This window comes from Ranitomeya imitator, chromosome 1, assembly GCF_032444005.1.
Source record: "Ranitomeya imitator isolate aRanImi1 chromosome 1, aRanImi1.pri, whole genome shotgun sequence".
Lineage (NCBI taxonomy): Eukaryota > Metazoa > Chordata > Amphibia > Anura > Dendrobatidae > Ranitomeya > Ranitomeya imitator.
The window spans coordinates 1,124,261,603-1,124,283,837 of NC_091282.1; the positions used below are offsets into that span (position 1 = coordinate 1,124,261,603).

The 22,235-nt window shown below is 46.7% G+C and overlaps 1 protein-coding gene across 2 annotated transcripts in view; it reads right to left on the reverse strand.

Annotated features, from left to right (window-relative positions):
* The window catches only part of EXOC1 (exocyst complex component 1), a 99,972-nt gene extending 83,043 nt beyond the window's left edge, over positions 1-16,929 (reverse strand). For both annotated transcript variants that reach the window (XM_069744452.1, XM_069744451.1), the window contains exons 1-6: positions 16,809-16,929; positions 13,423-13,578; positions 10,820-10,950; positions 8,802-8,961; positions 4,810-4,994; positions 3,926-4,153 (exon numbers count right to left, since the gene is read on the reverse strand). In XM_069744452.1, the coding sequence (XP_069600553.1) occupies positions 3,926-4,153; positions 4,810-4,994; positions 8,802-8,961; positions 10,820-10,950; positions 13,423-13,546 (828 nt within the window). In that variant the 5' untranslated portion in view covers positions 13,547-13,578; positions 16,809-16,929. The remainder of the gene's footprint in view (positions 1-3,925; positions 4,154-4,809; positions 4,995-8,801; positions 8,962-10,819; positions 10,951-13,422; positions 13,579-16,808) is intronic.
* Between the last annotated feature and the right edge of the window lie 5,306 nt (positions 16,930-22,235).

Sequence of the window (22,235 nt, forward strand, 5' to 3'; positions counted from 1 at the left end):
CAAAACAAAAAAAAAACCCGGTAAGTATCCAGAAGACCTTTAATATCCTCCATTACTTCTTTACGCTCACATTGAAGAGATTAAAGTTCTGCTTATATGCAGAGAATTCTCCCATCCATAGGACGCAGTATAGAACCAGTGGTAATACTCTATAATAAAGGGGTGGTCCAGTATAAAAAAAACAAAAAAACAACGGCAGCTTGATTTGGAAAACTGCCACAAAAGCCCAACGCTTGTGTATGTTAGTGTAGCTCTGTCTCATTCACTTAAAGGGCTTGGCCCCCATAACATTTATAAGTTTCCGATAGCTGGGATGACCACGGATCCTGGGAAAAGATGGGAGTCCCTGTGTTTGATCGGTTGAGAATGTATTACACGGCTCCATTCACTGTCTTTGGGACCAACGGAGATAGCTGTTAAAGGGGAAATCCCACAAATCTCTGGTATAATGCTGAGCATTACTCTTTAGCCTCTTACTCACACCTTTACAATATTAGTCCCTTCATTTCTTGTGGGCAGCATGAGCTTGTCCCATGTAACCAGGGAGGTATCCATCCATCAGTCTCCCTCTCGTCAGCAGGGAAGCCCCTAACCATAGGTGTCTACCACTAAGGCTTCTTTCACACTTCCGTCGGCAGGCGTCCATCATAATGAGAGAGAGAAAGAAGAAAATCCTTCCAGGCATGCGCAGAATAAACAAAAAACGGGATACATCGCTGGATTCCAGTTTTGGACGGTCAGCGACGGATCCTGCGCACATAGGCTTCCATTATAGCCAACGACAGACAGCGCAGGACTCGTCGCTGACCGATTTTCCGACGTGCAGAAAAAACGTTCCTCTGAACATTTTCTCCGCCCAGACGGACAGCAATTTTTTCAACGGATCCAGTGCACGTCGGATGAAACGGATGGCCATCCGTCACTAATACAAGTCTATGGGGAAAAAAACAGGATCCTGCAGAACAGTTGGCAGGATCCTGTTTTTTCAAAAAAACTATGGATTTCGACGGAAGCTAAATGACGGAAGTGTGAAAGAGGCCTAAGGGTGAACCTGCACTCCGGGAACAGGAGAAACTACATGGGCCACTATTAATGATGAAAAGATCATTTATAAAACCGCACACTATTGTTAAAAGGTGAATATTGCAAATACACACACTATTGTTTTCTGAACAATGCCCTTTCAGAGACAACCCTTTTAAGACTATAGTTAACAAATAACTGCCAGTCAGTAAGTAATTATTGTTTAGAAAGACTGTCAGCACAGAATGACTACTCAAACCAAGTACAGGCGCTCAGTGCACCATGGCGGGGCCATTTATATACACCTTCCCTCCATCTCCACCACCTCCTTATGTGATGGACAGCTCTAGTTTCATAGAGCAGAGGAGGGAGGAGATAGCAGGAAACCATCAGGAGGGAAGGTGTATATAAATGATTGACTGCCATGGTGCACCGAGCGCCTGTGCTTGTTTGGAGCAGTCATTCTGGGCTGACAGAGTCCCTTAAATATTGTGTTATCCCCATGTTTGCGTGGGTTTTCTCTGGGTTCTCCATTTTCCTCCCACACTCCTAAGACATACTGATAGGGAATGTAGATTGTGAGCCTCATCAGGGACAGCGATGATAACGTGTGCAAACTGTAAAGAGCTGCGGAATATGCTGGCGCTATGTAAATACTAATAATAATCTCTTTATTATTATTATTAATATCCTGTTCACACAGGCAGACCTCCTTCAGATGCGCACACCATAATCAATAAGCGATTGTTCATTGCATGTAGGCAGCCATTGTTGTCAGCAGCACCAAACATGTTTACACAAGACAATGTGCTGTCAAGAATGATGAACGAGCGTTTTTCTCATTCTTCGGGTGATCGGAAGCCTGGTTACATTGCACAACTATGAGGAAACATGCGTTCCTAAAGGTACCGTCACACTCAGCAACTTTCCAACGATCACGACCAGCGATACGATCTGGCCGTGATCGTTGGAAAGTCCTTGTGTGGTGGCTGGAGAGCTGTCACACAGACAGCTCTCCAGCGACCAACGATGCCGAAGTCCCCGGGTAACCAGGGTAAACATCGGGTTACTAAGCGCAGGGCCGCGCTTAGTAACCCGCTGTTTACCCTGGTTACCATTGTAAATGTAAAAAAAAAAAAAAAAAAAACACAACATACTCACATTCCGGTGCCTGTCACGTCCCTGGCGTCCGCTTCCCTGCACTCCTCCTGTATCCTGTGTAAGCGCCGGTCGTAAAGCAGAGCGGTGATGTCACCGCTGTGCTCTGCTTTACGGCCAGCCGGCGCTGACACAGGATGCAGGAGGAGTGCAGGGAAGCGGACGCCGGGGACGTGACAGGCACCGGAATGTATGTGTTTTGGTTTTTTTTACATTTACAATGGTAACCAGGGTAAACAGCGGGTTACTAAGCGCGGCCCTGCGCTTAGTAACCCGATGTTTACCCTGGTTACCAGTGAAGACATCGCTGGATCAGCGTCACACATGCCGATTCAGCGATGTCAGCGGGTGATCCAGCGATGAAATAAAGTTCTGGCCTTCTAGCTCCAACCAGCGATGTCACAGCAGGATCCTGATCGCTGCTGTGTGTCAAACACAACGATATCGCTATCCAGGACGCTGCAACGTCACGGATCGCTGTCGTTATCGTTGTAATGTTGTTCAGTGTGAAGGTACCTTAAAGATACCTTCACACATAACGATATCGTTAATGATATCATTGCTTTTTGTGACGTAGCAACGATATCGTTAAGGAAATCGTTATGTGTGACAGCGACCAACGATCAGGCCCCTGCTGGGAGATTGTTGGTCGCTGAGGAAAGTCCAGAACTTTATTTCGTCGCTGGATCTCCCGCTGACATCGCTGGATCGGCGTGTGTGACGCCGATCCAGCGATGTCTTCACTGGTAACCAGGGTAAACATCGGGTTACTAAGCGCAGGGCCACGCTTAGTAACCCGATGTTTACCCTGGTTACCAGCGTAAACGTTAAAAAACAAACACTACATACTTACCTTCAGCTGTCTGTCCCCGGTGCTCTGCTTCTCTGCACTCCTCCTGCATCCTGTGTCAGCGCCGGCCAGCCGGAAAGCACAGCGGTGACAGCGCCGGATGACAGACAGCTGAAGGTAAGTATGTAGTGTTTGTTTTTTTAACGTTTACGCTGGTAACCATGGTAAACATCGGGTAACTAAGCGCGGCCCTGCGCTTAGTGACCCGATGTTTACACTGGTTATCGGGGACCTCGGGATCGTTGGTCGCTGGAGAGCTGTCTGTGTGGCTCGCTCACGATTATCTTGTGGTGTAAATGGGCCCTCACACAACTCAAGGACTCATGCAATATTTGTTCTGTAAAAAGGAGCCATGATTTTCTAATCCTGGACAATCCTTTATCTTATCAGAACAGAAACAATGACAGCGTTAAAGATGCAGAAATATGCCTGGGGTCCTCATGTCTCTATAGCTGTTAGCCCGTGACCACGTGGGAGAACAACCACAGACTGCACTGCTCCGTGCTGTGACACTGACCACATTAATGCACTATATGGCCGCAGTACACATGCGTTGTGTGACCATTACTACACCACAGTGGCTCAACATACATTTTGTATGATTGTACATGAAATATTTTCTCTGATGAATAGGATTCTTGTTTATAGAACAGCTCCTATTAAAAGTGCATTAAACGAAGACAGGCATCTTGGATTATACTTACCCCAGGCATGAGGCAGTGGTTAGAACTGATCCCACATGGTATATCGAGGTCAGTGCTGTACATTACCACTACATCAGTGTCACATAAACATCACAGGCTGCACGAGAACATGAGAAGGTCAAAAAATCTCCCACTGATATTGCGTCCAACCACCAAAACCATTCTCCATCTTTATTTACAAGGTACTTACCACAAGAAACTCGATTTCCCCCAGCAGGGTCTCGCTGTTGGCTTTGCTCAGCTCGATCAGGTGGTTGCTTTCAGAGATGTGATCCATCTGCTCCTTCACGCTCTGAAGCATCTCCTCGTAGCTGCTCAACTTGCCTTCAATCTGGTCCACCTCCTTCAGAGCCTCATCCAACAGCTTCATCAGGATGTTCACTTGTTTCTCAGATGCCATGATGGACTGGATATTGGCCTGGAAAGTAAGGATTGGGAAAATGTTACCAGATCATAGCCTCAAATCACAATACTTCACTGTTTTATTAACGGGGTTACCCAAGAGCACCTTGGAAATGGACACTTGGCTGATAAAGCAGTGACCCACCAGAACTTCTTGCCATTTCCAGTGTGTCAAGAAGGGATCAGAAAGTAGGAACCAGAAGGGACCAGGCAAGGTTTACCTTAATATGGAAGCTGCAGGGGAATCATGGAGGACAAGTATTGCTATCTTTAGCTTTTTAGTGCGATCAATGTTATGATAGTCTATGGTGCTGTTCACATGACCGTGATTTTTTGTGGACTGAGTGATCAGTGCGAAATCGTGGAGACTTGTCCAATATACCCATGGGTCTCAGCAATAAAAGTCTATGGGCCTGTGAAAAATACTGGACAGCATACAGATGCCATCCAAGTGCTGTCTATTTTTCAAGGACTGATAGATGGTGCAGAAATTAAAGAAATGTCTAATTCCATGAAAAGCAAATACCACCACAAACATGGCTCCAGGTCACACAGCACCAGATCCTGGCCCTGAGCACATGCACAGATTGGCACCACATAGGACAGGTGCAAAGAGGCGATCACTGGCATACGCAGCACACTTCCATCCTCAGGATTACTAGCGTCTCTTACCCCATCCAGAACTTGGAGCTCTCTGGATAACTTTTCTGCAAAGGCTTCTGCATTGGAAATCGCATATTCACAACCCTCCATCATGAACTCAATGTCCTGCTTCTCCCGTGTATTCAGCTCCTGGTACTCGGCAGCTTCGTCTTCTCCCCCAGCCACGCTCTGATTCTCTCCACTGGGAACAGATTCTTCAAATTTAAAATAAAAAAATTAAAATCACTGTAAAACACACGTACAAGTATACACAGGCCGCTGTGGGGAATCGCTGGGCATCGGGATGGTCACAACAATGTGCTCTTCTAGAGGAGTCAAATGGTTTTGACACTAAAAGTCCCAAGTTTTATTTTTATTTTTTTTTCAGTAAAATGTTTTTGTATGCAGCGATTTAAAAGGAACCAGTCAGATTATTCATAAACCTCCTTACTGCAGACATGTATGGTTCATTCTGAGATGCCGCATTTCAGAGACAACATATTTGAACATTAGCTGGAAGCAGAGAAATCATCTTCCTGCTGGCACCAGATTATTCCTGCCCCCTCAGCTAAATGGATATTGCCCCCTATACACAAATAAGGCAAGACCCCCAGAGATGGCCATGGACCCCGGATATTCTGGAATACGAGAGCTGCCTACAGCCAGTCTTGGACAGACATCTCCGTTGGGCAGTCCACCGTCTACTGTAAATGCTAATTTGGTTAAACATTTTTGGCACCCAAAATATATTTATATATAATTTTTATAACACTCAAGGATTGCAAGGGATGAGACACCCTATGGGACAAGAAGGTCTAAGTAAATGTAGATATCTGTCCATCAGTAGCAGTCTTTGGAGGAACAAGAACCTGGCTTCTGCATTGCTTTGGCTATCCGATGCAGGAATTATTGAGGCTAGGAGTTCACAGTGGCTTTGGTCACGACACCTTTTGCACAATGAAAGTTCGCTAGGTGTCGCTGATACCCGCCTTGCAATATAAGCAGATGGAATGGCACTGCGACCATAATCATAATAATAATAATAATAATAATAATAATAATAATTTTATTTATATAGTGCCAACATATTCCGCAGCGCTTTACAAATTATAGAGGGGACTTGTACAGACAATAGACATTACAGCATAACAGAAATCACAGTTCAAAACAGATACCAAGAGGAATGAGGGCCCTGCTCGCAAGCTTACAAACTATGAGGAAAAGGGAGACACGAGAGGTGGATGGTAACAATTGCTTTTGTTGTTCGGACCAGCCATAATGTAAGGCTCAGGTGTACTTGTAAAGCTGCATGAACCAGTTAACTGCCTAAGTATGTATCAGTACAGACACAGAGGGCTATTAACTGCATGAAGTGTATGAGAACATGTTGCGAGGAACCGGATTATGTTTTTTTTTTTGAATGGGCCACACAGGGATCGTTAGGTTAATGCGTTGAGGCGGTAGCCCAATCTGAACAAATGAGTTTTTAGGGTACGCTTAAAACTGTGGGGATTGGGGATTAATCGTATTAACCTAGGTAGTGCATTCCAAAGAATCGGCACAGCACGTGTAAAGTCTTGGAGACGGGAGTGGGAGGTTCTGATTATTGAGGATCCTAACCTGAGGTCATCAGCGGAGCGGAGGGCACGGGTAGGGTGGTAGACTGATACCAGGGAGGAGATGTAGGGTGGTGCTGAGCCATGGAGTGCTTTGTGGATGAGGGTAGTAGTTTTGTACTGGATTCTGGAGTGGATGGGTAGCCAGTGTAATGACTGGCACAAGGTAGAGGCATCGGTGTAACGGTTGGTGAGGAATATGATCCTGGCTGCAGCATTCAGGACAGATTGGAGCGGGGAGAGTTTGGTAAGAGGGAGGCCGATTAGTAGAGAGTTACAATAGTCCAGACGAGAATTAATAAGTGAAAAAGTAAGAGTTTTTGCAGAGTCGAAATTAAGAAAAGGGCGAATTCAAGAAATGTTTTTGAGATGCAGATAAGAAGAGCGAGACAGTGATCGGATGTAGGAGGTGAATGAAAGCTCGGAATCAAGTATGACCCCAAGGCAGCGGGCATGTTGCTTTGGAGTAATGGTGGAACTGCACACGGAGATGGCAATGTCAGGCAAAGATGGGTTAATAGAGGGAGAAAACACGAGGAGTTCAGTTTTTGACAGGTTCAGTTTCAGATAAAGGGAGGACATGATGTTAGAGACAGCGGTAAGACAATCACTGGTGTTTACTAAAAAGGTCGGCGTGACAACAGGAGAAGAGGTGTATAATTGGGTGTCGTCAGCATAGAGATGGTACTGGAAACCAAATCTACTGATTGTCCAATAGGGGCAGTATACAAAGAGAAAAGGAGGGGGCCTAGGACTAATCCTTGAGGAACCCCAACAGTAAGGGGAAGGTGAGAGGAGGAGGGACCAGCAAAAGATACAGTGAAGGATCGGTCAGAGAGATAGGAGGAGAACCAAGAGAGAACGGTGTCCTTGAGGCCGATGGAGCGGAGCATAGTGAGGAGGAGCTGATGATCCACAGTGTCGAATGATGCGACCACAAAAGGTTATGCAACCGTGACAAGCATTGTATATTTTTGTTACTAGCTTGTCGCATAGCCCTGGAGCACCCATGCCTATTCCATTTACATTACTAGCAATGAAGGAGCGACACCTAGTGAACTTTGATAGTGAGAATAGTTTCAGGTTCATACATTAGGGAACGGCATTATCATCCGGCTCATATATTAAAAACTGGGCCAGTCATGTCTACAAACTCTGGATGCGACTGTCTCCATGTGCTTGTCTGCATCACGTCTCGATGCAGGAGCTTTTACATGCAACATTCTCATCGGTAAAACGTACCAGACAAGTGTATGCTGCCAGTTCTCCCAGACCACCAGTGCGTATGGAAGCGGCTTGTGTGCACCGGCTCATAGACTATGTCTCATCAGTGTGCCGTCCATTACATGCACGGACATCACCGTGACAGACGTCTGAACGAAGCCTATTCAATTCCTTTACAAGTGTCAGCCATCCAGGTAAAAAGGAGAGCATAGGTTTTCTCACGCGGTATAAGTCTCACATATACCACATTTATATTTCATGGCTATTATGTAATTGCTCTAGGGTTTGTCCATACATGGCTGATATGCTGCAAATCTTTAGTAGTGGAAAATTCATAGCAGCATATAACAATCTCATCCGAAGCAAAGTGGAAGAAAATCTCATGAATATACTGGCAGAAAAATTCTGCAGCTTAAAATGAGTCGTGCTGCAGATTTGTAATCCATAGTATGCAAATCTATGGCTCACTGCGAAGAGTGAATTCTAAGGCTTTTCTGGAATAAAATCCATACAATTTGCTGTTTCTTTTTGCCGCTGCAGAATCCACAGCATATCAGTCCCATATGCACATACCGTACAGTTACAATAACACCAGACAGATAAGTAGAGAAGTCAGATCACCCACCTTCAGCAACTTTAGGCAGTTCTGGAAAGTAGTAAGTTTGGGAAAAAGAGCAGAGGACAGTAAGCAAAGGAGTATTATAGCGAGACAGACGAAGATTGCACTCACATATAAACACTCTCGGAATACTGCACCGATTAAGAAACCTACATTATTAATGAAAAGACTGCATAGAATTAAACAAGAAAATGATTTGCTGGCAATCTCATACCTCTTAGCACACAATAATAAAAGGCAGGCCATGCAAATGCTGGCGTTCCATACAAAATTGGGACATTTCTATCCTATGATCTAATATCCAAAAGAACAGTAGGCAGTGGGCACAACGTTCAAAAAACAGTGCAAAGTTAGTCACTTAATTCAATGCTCATCAGTTTTCCTTAGTGAAAAAGTAAAGAAGTGCCAAAAAGTCCACCAACGTACCTCCAGCCCCTAGAGGACCAACTGAGAAAAGAGATCTTCTAATCCTAGATGTCGCTGGAAAATGGGGGTCATTGCTCGTGCTACCACCCTGACATTGCCAAATGCTCGCCCCCTCTAGTTCTGCCCTTAACACATACCTTCCAAAAGCTGAGAGCTGACATTTGCAAAGTCGATTTTCTTCCTTAAGTATCGCTGGTTCAGCTTCCAGATGCAGGAAATGAATGCATTCTTTTCAGCAGGGCTGCTCGCGACCCACTTGTAGATTTTGTCAAAATGGAGATCAAAATCTGGACTTTCCTGAAACATAATGACTTCAATTCAGCCCAATGACGAAGTAGGGTGGTTATGCAAGTATAAGCTGGTAAACGTAACAGTATAGGAAAAAGGATCTAAATCAGACAGGTGTCCTGCGTAATGGCCATGTCTGACCGAGCAGGAACACGGTCTGATCATACCACAGCTCCTGGGCAGGGGAGAAAGCAAAAGAGAAGATACAGGCGTTACAGCACGGGATCGCAGAGGATTCTATTTGTGAGATAAAACATTTCCCTGACTGTCTTTAAGCAATGTTTTACTTTAAAGAAAGAATCATATGTGATCCCCGTGTTGTAATGTCTGTATACTCTTTTGCTCTCCCCTGCTCAGGAGCTGTGGTATGATCTGAGCATATTCCTGCAGGGTCAGACACGGCCATTACACAGTACACAGCAGGGGCACATTTATAAGATTATCTCAGCACAGGAACATTTTATTTAAATACAACCTATTGAGGAAATTATTATTCTTCCAAGATCTATTCATTAAAATCAACTTTGTTCATGGGAAACCCCATTGATCTCACTAGTCCCAGAATGGTTTATTTGTAATTCTAGATGAAGAAGTGTATTCCCTCTGTGGTATGGCGACTGGTCATGTGGTTAATGGACGGTATGTATCACATAGGTGGGTGGCCTCTGTGATGGAAGCCTGAGCTTGTTTGACTTCACAGTTATACTGCTACTAGATGGTGGCCTGATTCTAACGCATCGGGTATTCTAGAATATGCATTTATGTATGTATATAGCAGCCACATAGTATACAGCACAGGCCAGCAAGACCGCCGAGTCTTCTGGGTAATTTCGCAATGCATTGCCGGGAACGGAAGATGGCGGCAGGCGCGAGCGGCTCGGCGGACTACGGAGGGTGAGAAAAGCAGGTTTTTTGTTTTTTATTATTTTTAACATTACATTTTTTTTTACTATTGATGCCGCATAGCCAGCATCAATGGTAAAAAGTTGGGGACACACAGGGTTAACAGCAGCAGTTACGGAGTGCGTTACCCACGGCATAATGCGGTCCGTTACCGCCGGCATTAACCCTGTGTGAGCGGTGACTGGAGGAGAGTATGCGGGCGCCGGGCACTGACTGCGGGGAGTAAGGAGCAACCATTTTCTTCCGGACTGTGCCCGTCGCTGATTGGTCGTGGCTGTTTTGCCGCGACCAATCAGCGACTTGGATTTCCATGATAGACAGAGGCCACGACCAATGAATATCCGTGACAGAAAGACAGACAGAAGGACAGACAGAAAGACGGAAGTGACCCTTAGACAGTTATATAGTAGAAGGGTTGATTATATGTTGGGCAGGCTTCCAGGTGACTGAGTAGATGGGTGGGTCCAGTCACCTACACAACCCACCCAATGGGTGTCTCTCAACACACAAAATGGCGCCTGTGTGTTTGGCAAGGGGGCAGTGTGCTAGCTTGAGCCAGAATGAGGAGGCCTGTGATATACCTCCGTAGAGGATAGCGTGGCAACCGTGGGTGACACTGACCGGGGTCAGCGAGAAACGTTTGTAGGTTGCTTTTAAAGATAAGAGGCATCCGGGAACCTGTGCAGTCGCTGACAGTCAACAGACGGCAACCCCTAGTAAGCACACCAGGGTCCGGAGGAGACCGCAGGCACTATAAAGTCGAATGATTGCCGGACAGTACACGAGGCTTCATTTTAGGAAGTTCCTGAATACGTGATTTATGCTGTGTTCTAATATACCGAAAGTTTTTTTTTAACCTTGAATGTTCCGGTAAAATCCTCAACAACCAGCCGAATGAGTGATCCCCGTCCACAGAGTGGGGATCCCCTACACCTTCTATTCCAGCATATCACACGTCACTTACTTTAAGAGCATCCTTGGCATCCACCATAGACAAGTCTTTGAGTAACCATGCCGTCTGCGTCTTGTAGAAGTCCCCTTTATCAGACTTCTTCACCTTCACCACTCTGACGTGTGCCGGCCACTCTGTTGTCACTGGGTAAATAGAGGGGCATCATTAAAGAGAAGGTACCACATTTGCAGATCATTAATAAATCAATGTAATGTAGCATAACATGCTGTTATAACCAAGTTTTGAATGCATTTGAAACATATTTCGTGTGTTATAGGAGTTCAAAGAAGGCACTGAAGGTTGACATCTTGCATTCACAGTAGCAGCACGACACTATCAGTGTCATAATACGGCACCCCATGGTCATAGGAGATAACAGACAGACGCCGAACCCATCTATCAATGCTTTCTGGCTGATGTTTTGGTCACTGTTGAATGTTGGTTGTGCTCTCTCACTCGTGGTGGCATGAGACGTACTCTACAACCCACACAAGTGGCTCAGGTAGTGCAGCTCATCCAGGATGGCACATCAATGCGAGCTGTGGCAAGAAGGTTTGTTGTGTCTGTCAGCGTAAGGTCCAGAGGCTGGACGCGCTACCAGGAGACAGGCCAGTACACCAGGAGACGTGTAGGGGGCCGTAGGAGGATAACAACCCAGCAGCATGACCGCTACCTCAGCCTTTGTGCAAGGCGGAACAGGAGGAGCACTGCCAGAGCCCTGCAAAATGACCTCCAGCAGGCCACAAATGTGCATGTGTCTGCACAAACGGTTAGAAACAGACTCCATGAGTATGGTCTGAGTGCCCGACGTCCACAGATAAGGATTGCGCTCACAGCCCAATACCATGCAGAACGCTTGGCATTTGCCACAGAACACCAGGATTGGCACATTCGCCATTGGCGCCCTGTGCTCTTCACAGATGAAAGCAGGTTCACACGAGTCTGGAGACGCTGTGGAGAGCAATCTGCGGCCTGCAACATCCTTCAGCATGACCGATTTGGCAGTGGGTCAGTAATGGTGTGGGGTGGCATTTCTTTGGAGGACCGCACAGCCCTCCATGTGCTCGCCAGATGTAGCCTGACTGCCATTAGGTACCGAGATGAGATCCTCAGACCCCTTGTGAGACCATATGCTGGTGCAGTTGGCCCTGGGTTCCTCCTAATGCAGGACAATGCCAGACCTCATGTGGCTGGAGTGTGCCAGCAATTCCTGTAAGATGAAGGCATTGAAGCTATGGACTGGCTCGCCCATTCCCCAGACCTGAATCCGATTGAACACATCTGGGACATCATGTCTCGTACCATCCACCAATGTCACGTTGCACCACAGACTGTCCAGGAGTTGGCGGATGCTTTAGTCCAGGTCTGGGAGGAGATTCCTCAGGAGATCATCCGCCGCTTCATCAGGAGCATGCCCAGGCGTTATATGGAGGTCATACAGGCACGTGGAGGCCACACACTACTGAGCATCATTTCCTTGTCTTGAGGCATTTCCACTTAAGTTGGATCAGACTGAAATTTGATTTTACACTTTGATTTTGAGCATCATTCCAAATCCAGACCTCCATGGGATATTCATTTTGATTTACATTGATCATTTCTATGCTTTGTTGGTCTCAACACATTCCACTATGTAATAAATAAAGATTTGCAACTGAAATATTTCATTCAGGGATATCTAGGAAGTGGGATTTTAGTGTTCCCTTTATTTTATTTAGTGTATATATATTTGTAAGAAAATATATAATATTTTTCATACAAAAATGTTTGCAAACATTGCATTAATCATTAATACATTGTAATTACTATTTTAAGCTTACAGTAATTTTACAAAAAAAACAGACTATAAGAAAACTGGTCGCACCTTCCCTTTAACTACCATGATGAAACGCATTACATCAAAATGTCACAACTTTCAGGTCTGAGAGCCATATTCACACTGTAAAAATCTCAAGGCCGTTTCCCATCTCACACATTTTGATTATAAGGGCAAGGGCAGTTTATGCTGAATTGTCTGACGGGTGGTTATTCGCGTTCCAGGACCGACACTTATCAGGACAATGGAGTTCCTCAGCTTCCCTGTTCCCCAAACTCCAAAGAGGAGACAAAATGGCCACACATCAGTTATTGCCACTATAGTTTTTGGGAGTCCTCCTGTACCAGTTGTGATTTGTATTGGTCAAGATTATTGTACCTGTTTTTATTATGTATACCCCTCCTCACATGTAAAGCGCCATGGAATAAATGGCGCTATAATAATAATAGTTAGAAACGCAGCCACACAGTGGCCCAAATAACAGTGTCAGGCACCCCCATACAACAGCGCCAGCCTCACACCATCCATCTATTAGTTGGCGTAATTTGCTCCAAAAATTTGCACAAGAAGTTTGGGTCATGGTGATATATCTTAAAAGGGAACCTGTCAGCAGTATTCTGATCAATAACCTACAGACAATACCAGGTCGGCGCCGTTATACTGATTACACTGATACCTGGGTGATGAAATCCGTCTTGTGGTTGTTGTTTATTCTGTATTTTCAGTTATCTGTGCAAAATGAGAACATGACCCGGCCACTTGCGCTACCTAGAAGATGCCGCATCCTCCGTTAACTTACCGGTGGCACAAAGGAAGCAGTTTTTCTTCTTTTTCCCAGCTTTGCAGACATTGACAATACTCAGAAGACGCTCATCATTCGGGGTGAATATATCCCTCTGCAGGGCATGCTTAATGGCAGTCATCTTCCTGCTGCTGAATTCACATCGATGTCACCCTAGTATGAGAAAAAGAGTCTAAACACATTGGAGGCAAAATAAGTCAAGGGAAAAAAAAGAAACTAAAAACAGAAGCAAGGATCGAAATGAAGGATCCAGTACAAGTGGCTATTTTTTATCTACACCAAACTGATAACCTGCACACATGGATGGCACACATGGTTGTCAAAAGAAGGTAAAAGCAAAAAGGTTGTCATAAATGAATAGCAGACAAAGTGCAAGGACTTGTCAACAGATGCTAAACAATGTATGGAGCTGCGGTGCTCGTTGCTTCCATCCTTCTGCTGCTGCAGGAACAGATATCAGCTGATGGGTGTCCGACTCCACCGATCTCCAGGGTAGATCACACCTATAATATAGTCCTGGGAGTGATCGGGCAGCCATGCACCCACTTGTCTGGGAGGCTGCATCATCATGGTGGGCCTGCTTTTTTGTACTTAGTCTTCTACTTAGCAGCCGCCATCTTCTTCTTTTTGGAGCCATTTTGCTTAGTCTTTAGCAGCATGTGAGCTGCAGATCGCTCCGGTGTTTGTTATGTGTAGAGATGAGCGAACATCGTCAGCTCCGTCTTATTCGGCAACACATGCATGGAGAGAGCCTGTTTGTTGTGACTGCCATGCAGCTGCGGCGCCCAACAGCTGATCATCGGGAGCGCTCCAGGGATTCGGGGTCCTGATGCAGCTTCTTCAGTAAGCACTATAGCTTGCCGTACAAGGAGGCAGCCGACGATGCGCTCTCATCTCTAGATATGTGATCCGAAAGTCATTACTCAATGTAAGTCTATGAGGATGGCGCTGAGAGCTTGTGACCGCTAATCCTGGTCTGTCAGAAGTTGCAGTCACAAGATGGCGATGCGGGACCAGAGCAGCGCCAGGAACAGCTGAAGACTAGTGATGAGCCAACGAGCTCGGATAAGGTGTTATCTGAGCATGCTTGGGTGCTAACCAAGCGTCTTCAGCGTGCTCGAAAAATATGTTTTGAGTCCCTGTGCCTGCATGTCTAATGGCTGTTAGACAGCTACCATCACCACAGGCCGGCAGCTATCACCACCATCACCACAGGCCGGCAGCTACCACCACCATCACCACAGGCTGGCAGCTATCACCACAGGCCGGCAGCTACCACCACCATCACCACAGGCCGGCAGCTACCACCACCATCACCACAGGCCGGCAGCTACCACCACCATCACCACAGGCCGGCAGCTACCACCACCATCACCACAGGCCGGCAGCTATCACCACAGGCCGGCAGCTATCACCACAGGCCGGCAGCTACCACCATCACCACAGGCTGACAGCTATCAGCACCATCACCACAGGCCGTCAGCTACCACCACCATCACCACAGGCTGACAGCTACCACCACCATCACCACAGGCCGGCAGCTACCACCACCATCACCACAGGCCGGCAGCTATCACCACAGGCCGGCAGCTACCACCATCACCACAGGCCGACAGCTACCACCACCATCACCACAGGCCGACAGCTACCACCACCATCACCACAGGCCGACAGCTATCACCACAGGCCGGCAGCTACCACCACCATCACCACAGGCCGGCAGCTACCACCACCATCACCACAGGCCGGCAGCTATCACCACAGGCCGGCAGCTACCACCATCACCACAGGCCGACAGCTACCACCACCATCACCACAGGCCGACAGCTACCACCACCATCACCACAGGCCGACAGCTATCACCACAGGCCGGCAGCTACCACCATCACCACAGGCCGACAGCTACCACCACAGGCCGGCAGCTATCACCACAGGCCGGCAGCTACCACCATCACCACAGGCTGACAGCTATCACCACAGGCCGGCAGCTATCACCACAGGCCGGCAGCTACCACCATCACCACAGGCTGACAGCTATCACCACAGGCCGGCAGCTATCACCACATGCCGGCAGCTACCACCATCACCACAGGCTGACAGCTATCAGCACCATCACCACAGGCCAACAGCTATCACCACATGCCGGCAGCTACCACCATCACCACAGGCCGGCAGCTACCACCACCATCACCACAGGCCAACAGCTATCACCACAGGCCGGCAGCTACCACCATCACCACAGGCTGACAGCTATCACCACAGGCCGGCAGCTATCACCACAGGCCGGCAGCTACCACCATCACCACAGGCTGACAGCTATCAGCACCATCACCACAGGCCGGCAGCTACCACCACCATCACCACAGGCCAACAGCTATCACCACAGGCCGGCAGCTACCACCATCACCACAGGCTGACAGCTACCACCACCATCACCACAGGCTGACAGCTACCACCACCATCACCACAGGCTGACAGCTACCACCACCATCACCACAGGCTGACAGCTACCACCACCATCACCACAGGCCGACAGCTACCACCACCATCACCACAGGCCAACAGCTATCACCACAGGCCGGCAGCTACCACCATCACCACAGGCTGACAGCTATCACCACAGGCCGGCAGCTATCACCACAGGCCGGCAGCTACCACCATCACCACAGGCCGACAGCTATCAGCACCATCACCACAGGCCGGCAGCTACCACCACCATCACCACAGGCTGACAGCTACCACCACCATCACCACAGGCTGACAGCTACCACCACCATCACCACAGGCTGACAGCTACCACCACCATCACCACAGGCTGACAGCTACCACCACCATCACCACAGGCTGACAGCTACCACCACCATCACCACAGGCTGACAGCTACCACCACCATCACCACAGGCTGACAGCTATCACCACCATCACCACAGGCTGACAGCTACCACCATAGGCCGGCAGCTATCACCACAGGCTGACAGCTATCAGCACCATCACCACAGGCTGACAGCTATCACCATCACCACAAACTGGCAGCTATCACCATCACCACAGACTGGCAGCTATCACCATCACCACAGACTGGCAGCTATCAGCACCATCACCACAGGCTGACAGCTATCACCATCACCACAGACTGGCAGCTATCAGCACCATCACCACAGGCTGACAGCTATCACCATCACCAGAGACTGGCAGCTATCACCATCACCACAGACTGGCAGCTATCACCACACAGATCAGCCATTTGGCTGCTTTACACACATCAGTGTACGGAGAGGTTTCACTAACAAATCCCCTTTATCTGCTAATACGACCCCGGGTGTATAAACACGGATATCCCGCAGCCCGGACCATACACAAAGAACGGAGCCGCCGCCACTCACCGGAAACCACCGCGGCCCCTCCGCCGTCACCGCGCACTCTCCTCGGCTCTCCTGCCGCTCCCAGTCACCAGGGCCGGGGAAGGAAGGACACAGCAATGGGACTACATCTCCCAGAAAGCCCTTGCGAGAGGAAGACACACATTCAAAACCAGAAAACTTTATTCATCCACGCACACAGTGACACCGAAGAGAAGAGACCGTGACTGTGTGCTCTGCCAACATCTCCGCAGTCCGCACACCAAGCCGCGCAATTACTGATGAGGGATTAACCCTTTCCCAACCGCAATTTACATTTCTTTCCTCCTGATGCCATAAATATTTTCTTTCCCGCTTGTTTCTTGTTCCAGGGCAGGTTGTAGTAGTTAAGAGCACCATTCATGGGGTGTCAATGGAATAGAAGTCAATGGGTGCGAGAAAAAAAAAATCGCACAGCACTCGGACCATGCGAGCGCTGTCAGATTTTTACACACCGATCTTGGAAAAGGCGGCAATTCATGTCACTTATAGTAAAATCACAGAGTGACAGGTTAGAATAGACGTATACACATAGAATATATATATATATATACATGTCAACAGTAATCTCACGAAGATTCAATTGGCACGAGGTGTTTACCATTAACCCCTTCAAGACCCAGCCTATTTTGACCTTAAAGACCTTGCCGTTTTTTGCAATTCTGACCAGTGTCCCTTTATGAGGTAATAACTCAGGAACGCTTCAACGGATCCTAGCGGTTCTGAGATTGTTTTTTCGTGACATATTGGGCTTCATGTTAGTGGTAAATTTAGGTCAATAAATTCTGCATTTATTTGTGATAAACACGGAAATTTGGCGAAAATTTTGAAAATTTCGCAATTTTCACATTTTGAATTTTTATTCTGTTAAACCAGAGAGATATGTGACACAAAATAGTTAATAAATAACATTTCCCACATGTTTACTTTACATCAGCACAATTTTGGAAACAAAATTTTTTTTTGTTAGGAAGTTATAAGGGTTAAAATTCGACCAGCGATTTGTCATTTTTACAACGAAATTTACAAAACCATTTTTTTTAGGGACCACCTCACATTTGAAGTCAGTTTGAGGGGTCTATATGGCTGAAAATACCCAAAAGTGACACCATTCTAAAAACTGCACCCCTCAAGGTACTCAAAACCACATTCAAGAAGTTTATTAACCCTTCAGGTGCTTCACAGCAGCAGAAGCAACATGGAAGGAAAAAATGAACATTTAACTTTTTAGTCACAAAAATTATCTTTTAGCAACAATTTTTTTATTTTCCCAATGGTAAAAGGAGAAACTGAACCACGAAAGTTGTTGTCCAATTTGTCCTGAGTACGCTGATACCTCATATGTGGGGGTAAACCACTGTTTTGGCGCACGGCAGGGCTTGGAAGGGAAGGAGCGCCATTTGACTTTTTGAATCAAAAATTGGCTCCACTCTTTAGCGGACACCATGTCACGTTTGGAGAGCCCCCGTGTGCCTAAAAATTGGAGCTCCCCCACAAGTGACCCCATTTTGGAAACTAGACGCCCCAAGGAACTTATCTAGATGCATAGTGAGCACTTTGAACCCCCAGGTGCTTCACAAATTGATCCGTAAAAATGAAAAAGTACTTTTTTTTCACAAAAAAATTCTTTTAGCCTCAATTTTTTCATTTTCACATGGGCAACAGGATAAAATGGATCCTAAAATGTGTTGGGCAATTTCTCCTGAGTACACCAATACCTCACATGTGGAGGTAAACCACTGTTTGGGCACATGGTAAGGCTCGGAAGGGAAGGAGCGCCATTTGACTTTTTGAATGAAAAATTATTTCCATCGTTAGCGGACACCATGTCGCGTTTGGATAGCTCCTGTGTGCCTAAACATTGGCGCTCCCCCACAAGTGACCCCATTTTGGAAACTAGACCCCCCAAGGAACTAATTTAGATGCCTAGTGAGCACTTTAAACCCTCAGGTGCTTCACAAATTGATCTGTAAAAATGAAAAAGTACTTTTTTTTCACAAAAAAATTCTTTTCGCCTCAATTTTTTCATTTTCACATGGGCAGTAGGATAAAATGGATCATAAAATTTGTTGGGCAATTTCTCCCGAGTACGCCGATACCTCATATGTGGGGGTAAACCACTGTTTGGGCACTCGGCAGGGCTCGGAAGAGAAGGCGCGCCATTTGACTTTTTGAATGGAAAATTAGCTCCAATTGTTAGCGGACACCATGTCGCGTTTGGAGAGCCCCTGTGTGCCTAAACATTGGAGCTCCCGCACAAGTGACCCCATTTTGGAAACTAGACCCCCCAAGGAACTTATCTAGATGCATATTGAGCACTTTAAACCCCCAGGTGCTTCACAGAAGTTTATAACGCAGAGCCATGAAAATAAAAAATAATTTTTCTTTCCTCAAAAATGATTTTTTAGCCTGGAATTTCCTATTTTGCCAAGGATAATAGGAGAAATTGGACCCCAAATATTGTTGTCCAGTTTGTCCTGAGTACGCTGATACCCCATATGTGGGGGTAAACCACTGTTTGGGCGCACGGCAGGGCTCGGAAGGGATGGCACGCCATTTGGCTTTTTAAATGGAAAATTAGCTCCAATCATTAGCGGACACCATGTCACGTTTGGAGAGCCCCTGTGTGCCTAAACATTGGAGATCCCCCAGAAATGACACCATTTTAGAAACTAGACCCCCAAAGGAACTAATCTAGATGTGTGGTGAGGACTTTGAACCCCCAAGTGCTTCACAGAAGTTTATAACGCAGAGCCATGAAAAAAAAAAAAAAAATTATTTTCTCAAAAATGATCTTTTAGCCTGCAATTTTTTATTTTCCCAAGGGTAACAGGAGAAATTTGACCCCAAAAGTTGTTGTCCAGTTTCTCCTGAGTACGCTGATACCCCATATGTGGGGGTAAATCACTGTTTGGGCACATGCCGGGGCTCGGAAGTGAAGTAGTGACGTTTTGAAATGCAGACTTTGATGGAATGCTCTGTGGGCGTCACGTTGCGTTTGCAGAGCCCCTGATGTGGCTTAACAGTAGAAACCCCCCACAAGTGACCCCATTTTGGAAACTAGACCCCCAAAGGAACTTATCTAGATGTGTGGTGAGCACTTTGAACCCCCAAGTGCTTCATAGAAGTTTATAATGCAGAGCCGTGAAAATAATAAATACGTTTTCTTTCCTCAAAAATAATTATTTAGCCCAGAGTTTTTTATTTTTCCCAAGGGTAACAGGAGAAATTTGACCCCAATATTTGTTGTCCAGTTTCTCCTGAGTACGGTGATACCCCATATGTGGGGGTAAACTACTGTTTGGGCACATGCCGGGGCTTGGAATTGAAGTAGTGACGTTTTGAAATGCAGACTTTGATGGAATGCTCTGCGGGCGTCACGTTGCGTTTGCAGAGCCCCTGATGTGCCTAAACAGTAGAAACCCCCCACAAGTGACCCCATTTTGGAAACTAGACCCTGAAAGGAACTTATCTAGATGTGTGGTGAGCACTTTGAACCCCCAAGTGCTTCATAGAAGTTTATAATGCAGAGCCGTGAAAATAATAAATACGTTTTCTTTCCTCAAAAATAATTATTTAGCCCAGAATTTTTTATTTTCCCAAGGGTTACAGGAGAAATTGGACCCCAAAAGTTGTTGTCCAGTTTCTCCTGAGTACGCTGATACCCCATATGTGGGGGTAAACCACTGTTTGGGCACACGTCGGGGCTCAGAAGGGAAGTAGTGACTTTTGAAATGCAGACTTTGATGGAATGGTCTGCGGGTGTCACGTTGCGTTTGCAGAGCCCCTGGTGTGCCTAAACAGTAGAAACCCCCCACAAGTGACCCCATTTTAGAAACTAGACCCCCCAAGGAACTTATCTAGATATGTGGTGAGCACTTTGAACCCCCAAGTGCTTCACAGACGTTTACAACACAGATCCGTGAAAATAAAAAATCATTTTTCTTTCCTCAAAAATTATGTTTTAGCAAGCATTTTTTTAGATTCACAAGGGTAACAGGAGAAATTGGACCCCAGTAATTGTTGCGCAGTTTGTCCTGAGTATGCTGGTACCCCATATGTGGGGGTAAACCACTGTTTGGGCACACGTCAGGGCTCGGAAGTGAGGGAGCACCATTTGACTTTTTGAATACGAGATTGGCTGGAATCAATGGTGGCGCCATGTTGCGTTTGGAGACCCCTGATGTGCCTAAACAGTGGTAACCCCTCAATTCTACCTCCAACACTAACCCCAACACACCCCTAACCCTAATCCCAACTGTAGCCATAACCCTAATCACAACCCTAACCCCAACACACCCCTAACCACAACACTAATTCCAACCCTAACCCTAAGGCTATGTGCCCACGTTGCGGATTCGTGTGAGATATTTCCGCACCATTTTTGAAAAATCTGCGGGTAAAAGGCACTGTGTTTTACCTGCGGATTTTCCGCGGATTTCCAGTGTTTTTTGTGCGGATTTCACCTGCGGATTCCTATTGAGGAACAGGTGTAAAACGCTGCGGAATCCGCACAAAGAATTCACATGCTGCGGAAAATACAACGCAGCGTTCCCGCGCGGTATTTTCCGCATCACGGGCACAGCGGATTTGGTTTTTCATATGTTTACATGGTACTGTAAACCTGATGGAACACTGCTGCGAATCCGCAGCCAAATCCGCACCGTGTGCACATAGCCTAATTCTAAAGGTATGTGCACACGCTGCGGAAAACGCTGCGGATCCGCAGCAGTTTCCCATGAGTGTACAGTTCAATGTAAACCTATGGGAAACAAAAATCGCTGTACACATGCTGCGGAAAAACTGCACGGAAACGCAGCGGTTTACATTCCGCAGCATGTCACTTCTTTGTGCGGATTCCGCAGCGGTTTTACAACTGCTCCAATAGAAAATCGCAATTGTAAAACCGCAGTGAAATGCGCAGAAAAAAACGCGGTAAATCCACCATAAATCCGCAGCGGTTTAGCACTGCGGATTTATCAAATCCGCAGCGGAAAAATCCGCAGAGGACCAGAATACGTGTGCACATTCCTAACCCTAACCCTACCCCTAACCCTACCCCTAACCCTAGCCCTAACCCTAACCCTACCCCTAACCCTACCCCTACCCCTACCCCTACCCCTAACCCTACCCCTAACCCTACCCCTAACCCTAACCCTACCCCTAACCCTAACCCTATTCTAACATTAGTGGAAAAAAAAAAATTTCTTTATTTTTTTATTGTCCCTACCTATGGGGGTGACAAAGGGGGGGGGTCATTTATTATTTTTTTTATTTTGATCACTGAGATAGATTATATCTCAGTGATCAAAATGCACTTTGGAACGAATCTGCCGGCCGGCAGATTCGGCGGGCGCACTGCACATGCGCCCGCCATTTTGGAAGATGGCGGCGCCCGGGAGAAGACGGACG